At 39.2% G+C, this 4098-nt stretch overlaps 1 protein-coding gene across 1 annotated transcript in view; it reads left to right on the top strand.

Annotated features, from left to right (window-relative positions):
* The first annotated feature begins 201 nt into the window (after positions 1-201).
* The window catches only part of LOC118407040 (cytochrome P450 3A6-like), a 6269-nt gene continuing 2372 nt past the window's right edge, over positions 202-4098 (top strand). The window contains exons 1-4 of the mRNA XM_035807457.1: positions 202-759; positions 3161-3224; positions 3719-3768; positions 3918-4014. Of these exons, the coding sequence (XP_035663350.1) occupies positions 689-759; positions 3161-3224; positions 3719-3768; positions 3918-4014 (282 nt within the window). The 5' untranslated portion in view covers positions 202-688. The remainder of the gene's footprint in view (positions 760-3160; positions 3225-3718; positions 3769-3917; positions 4015-4098) is intronic.

The raw sequence follows: 4098 nt of genomic DNA, 5'->3' as shown, positions 1-4098 counted from the left end.
TTTAACGCCGGTGAGAGAGGTACCCCCCCCTCCCTAAATGACTCTCCCCTAGCCTAGACTTATTTGAATGCATGTGTGACGTCACCGCTGGGGTGAGTTAGTTACAGCCCTTGCGTCACAACGCACTACTTGTAAACCAATCAGCGTTTAGACACTCAGCTCATATGAACCATAACTCTGTCACCAGGCAATGCATTTTTATTGCCACACTTTTTTACTGTTCGCTCTGGCCTCGTGGCTTCAGTCCAGAGACAGTGAATCGGAGCCGGGGTATGGAGAGCGCGGAGTCTGACATGTATGTGTCTGAATGTTTTATTCCCTCTTCTTGGCAAAATTAGGACACATCATGTGTTTCAGGGAAGGATCTAGGAAACAAACTTGATTCTTGGGCCATAATACCCGGGCATGTTTTCATGATGATGTCAGCATTTTTAAGCTGACTGTTTTTCTCACACAGAATGAGGTCATGTTACGTCATCAGTAAATGGAGGGTCAGCGCTATTTTTGTATGTCACGTCAGCTTCCTGTTTACACAAGCCAACGTGTATATAACGTGGTTGGGTCAGGCAGCATACAGTACCTTACAGACGTCTCGACAAACCCTCAGCATTCGAAGGCTCTACATCGTCCATATTTTCAACTCAAACACAAGTTGTGAAGAAACCCGTATCACCGCTTGTCAATTGCCATGGCCCTGGAGGTCCTCCCTATCCCACTGACATGGACACTTCTGCCGGTCCTGGCTGTTCTGTTCTACCTGTAAGTGTCTATGTTTGTATTTCTGACTTGTACGGTATAACTTTATTATGGTGGACTTACTGTGTTTTTATTATTTTGTATATTTCAAAATCTATCAAATGGAGGCATTTAGGCTAAAACCAAACTGACGGTAGTGTTTGAAGGATATATAAAGAAATGAGGAGGAAAGGGGGTAGTATGCAGAGCACATGCCGCCGACCTTTCGCCATGTAAACGTATAGTTGGCTTTACTGCCTGGACTCCGTCTGACCCCGACTCGAGCTGACCCCATTAACCGTTATCGTGCCCTTGCCATGAACCCAACGCCGTGGTCTCGGACATGGCAACCCGAGATATAATAACATGTTTGACAACAGAGGTTAGTGCTACAAATTAGGCTCCGAGTAACCCTATTCAGACCCTTTTTATCTTCCATCCGTGTAGCTCACATGAACACACATTTTTTACGACCGATGTTCAGGTAAATTTAATCCATGACATATTTGAAGTCCCTAATTATAACAATATTTTGAAGTCATTCACTTTCCTGGATTGTCCTACGTTTCCTGAATAGGACTCATGTAAAGATTAAATGTAATCAACAAACCTTAAACAAACACAGTGTAAGGCATAAGGCCAGCGATTAAAGACTTCTGTTGTTAATGACAACAGTGAAAATTAGTTAGCAGCTGCGATCTGTTTAGTAGGGCAAAATGTTACCAATAGACATTCGTCCAAGAAGTGATATATGTGCCAACACGTTCTATTAATTACCATTATGAAAATATATTTCAACGTTTGTTGATAGAGATTACGATTTCATGTGCAAGTATTAGTAGAAGCCGTTTAATTGCAAACCACATTTGCCAGCGTATTTCGTGCAATTTTCCGGGTGGTGCAATAATGCGAAGTTATCCAGCTGGACCGCACCTTTTCGAGATTCGGGGATTCCATGCAATTAACAGAAGTACTAGTGTGCGCTTATCCGTTGTGCAAGAAACTAGCTTCTGCTGTATAATTATTATAACACAGTGCCGTTTTATTACTGAGAAATGTCATTTATATATTTTAAAGTAACTTTCCCCATTAGGAAAGGGTAGCCTCTCCCAAGCTCGAGCCTGTATAAAGGAATTGACAGAAAGGAATTTGCGACAGAAGTCCTTTTTTTCCAAATTTTCCAGAATGTTACGACTTAGTCGTTAATATAACTTCTTTTCGTGTAACTTTACATTTTAGTTTACAATAATAAAGTTTAATAATAAAGTTTATTGCAAATTCATGCCCATTGGGCTAATTGCAAGAAAAGAATGACTAATTACATGAGATGAATAAATGTGGTCTGAATACATGTAGATAAACTAAATTCTAACATACAAATATTAAGTGGATGAATATACATACGATACATAATGGGGTACTAAGTCTACGTAACTATTACAGGGTTTGACTTCTTTCTTGAAGACATTTGAAAATGAAATGCCCCATGTGTTCTATAATAGATTGATCCCTTGATGTTAGTAGGAAGAGAATCTTTTGTGGCGTTTTTAACAATGAAAATGTTGGTGTGATTTCGGTCACTCTATCAAATAGCCTTTTTCTTTCGGCTTCGAATTGGGGGCATTCACAAATAATTTTACAATCTTTCACTGCTATGATAAAAACACAGCGCACATATTATAGAATTCAAAAAAAAAAACTTACTTTGACTGCCGGCCAGACTGGACTGCTGCAAAACTATTATTAGTTACTAATTACACATAAACAGATATGTACACATGAACAGATCTGTACACGTACACATGAATAGACCTTTTAAGATTAGCAAACAATTAGCAAGTTAATGCGAATTTCATCGGGAATTTGGGATCAAAGGTCGTTTTCATGTGTTGCTAGAGGCAGCCAACACCCGATTTGCTGAGAGTCTAAAGATGAGGTATTAGTTTCATAGAGTTAGTAGATCGTCATGACAATCTATACATTCCTTTGTGAGTTATGATGTTTTAAACTATTATATGCAACGAAACGCTAATGTTAAAAAGGCATAGCCTTTTATGACCATAGCATGTTATTCATACACACGAGAAATGGAAACCGTTCTGCTGCCCATAAAAAGCCACTATTACATGATAAATCCATCCAAGTATATGAGGTAGCCGCGTACAATACTTTTATAACAATCATTTCATAGCTTCTGGAGTAATCTTGCTCAACCACAAACAGTTACATCGTTTCACATACTTTGTTCAAAGGCATATAAAGTTAATTTTTAGCAATATTGTAAAATGAACTTCAAAGAGGAACATTTTCGTGGATTGTTTTGACATGTATTTTCTTATCAGTCAAATGAAATTATTTGCTTATGAGACAATACAAATACAATACGTCGCTTTCTAATCCACCTTTATTTTCCTTCCTCCATCAGATATGCTGTTCGCCCGTTGTTTATCTTTAGGAAAATGGGAGTCCCAGGACCAACCCCTTTACCGGTTATTGGGACTACTTACTTGACTGCGTTTTGGGTGAGCTATAGAGCTATCTGTATAGAAATAATTGTAGCAATGTGTATGTCCTTTCGTGAGAGGTTGGGCACAGTATCCTGAGCGCACCATTACCCACATAAAAGTTGGTACTAAGAGCGTTTTCCGACATGGATAATTAGCTGCTCTCTCACACTATATGCCGGATTGAAAGAGACGGAGAAGGAGTGGGATTGGAGTTTTAATGCAAGGTATACTCAAACATTGGAAACCACGTGGAGGGAGGGTGGGTGGTTGAAACAGTGGAGCGAGTGAGACTTATTGTTGGTCGAAGAGGACAGCTTGAGAACACAACCTTGGTCGAGCGTGACTGACCTCGCAGTGGAGGCTCCTGGTCAATGTCACATGAGGTCCAGGATTCCAGGCCGCTAATCATGCAATTTGAAATACGCTCAAATGTATCAATTTATTAATATAACTGCGTTTTTTCTCTTGCTGTGCAGGGATTTTACAACAATAACATTTCTGTCTCAGATGTGGGACCAGTCAAGGGGTGAGTGAATATAAGTCAGGATCAATATACAAATACACAATAACTGAATTTGTTTTGCACTTCTCCAAATGAATGTCATTATTCAGAATTTTTGTTTCTTCAAGTTCCCTACAGTTTATTCTTATTGTATCATATTGTGTTAACTACAGATTCTTCAATGGGATGACTCCAGCTCTTGTAATAAGTGATGCAGAGATGATGAAGGAGATTTTTGTTAAACAGTTTCACAAATTCACCAACCGCCAGGTGGGTAACGTATTCATCATGCAATGATCTAGTTTTATTGTCTACCCCCCTCCCCACAAAAATGTGTTTGCTTTTGTTTATATA

Source organism: Branchiostoma floridae, chromosome 19 (assembly GCF_000003815.2).
Source record: "Branchiostoma floridae strain S238N-H82 chromosome 19, Bfl_VNyyK, whole genome shotgun sequence".
Classification (NCBI taxonomy): domain Eukaryota; kingdom Metazoa; phylum Chordata; class Leptocardii; order Amphioxiformes; family Branchiostomatidae; genus Branchiostoma; species Branchiostoma floridae.
This window is presented reverse-complemented; position numbering and strand designations above follow the sequence as displayed.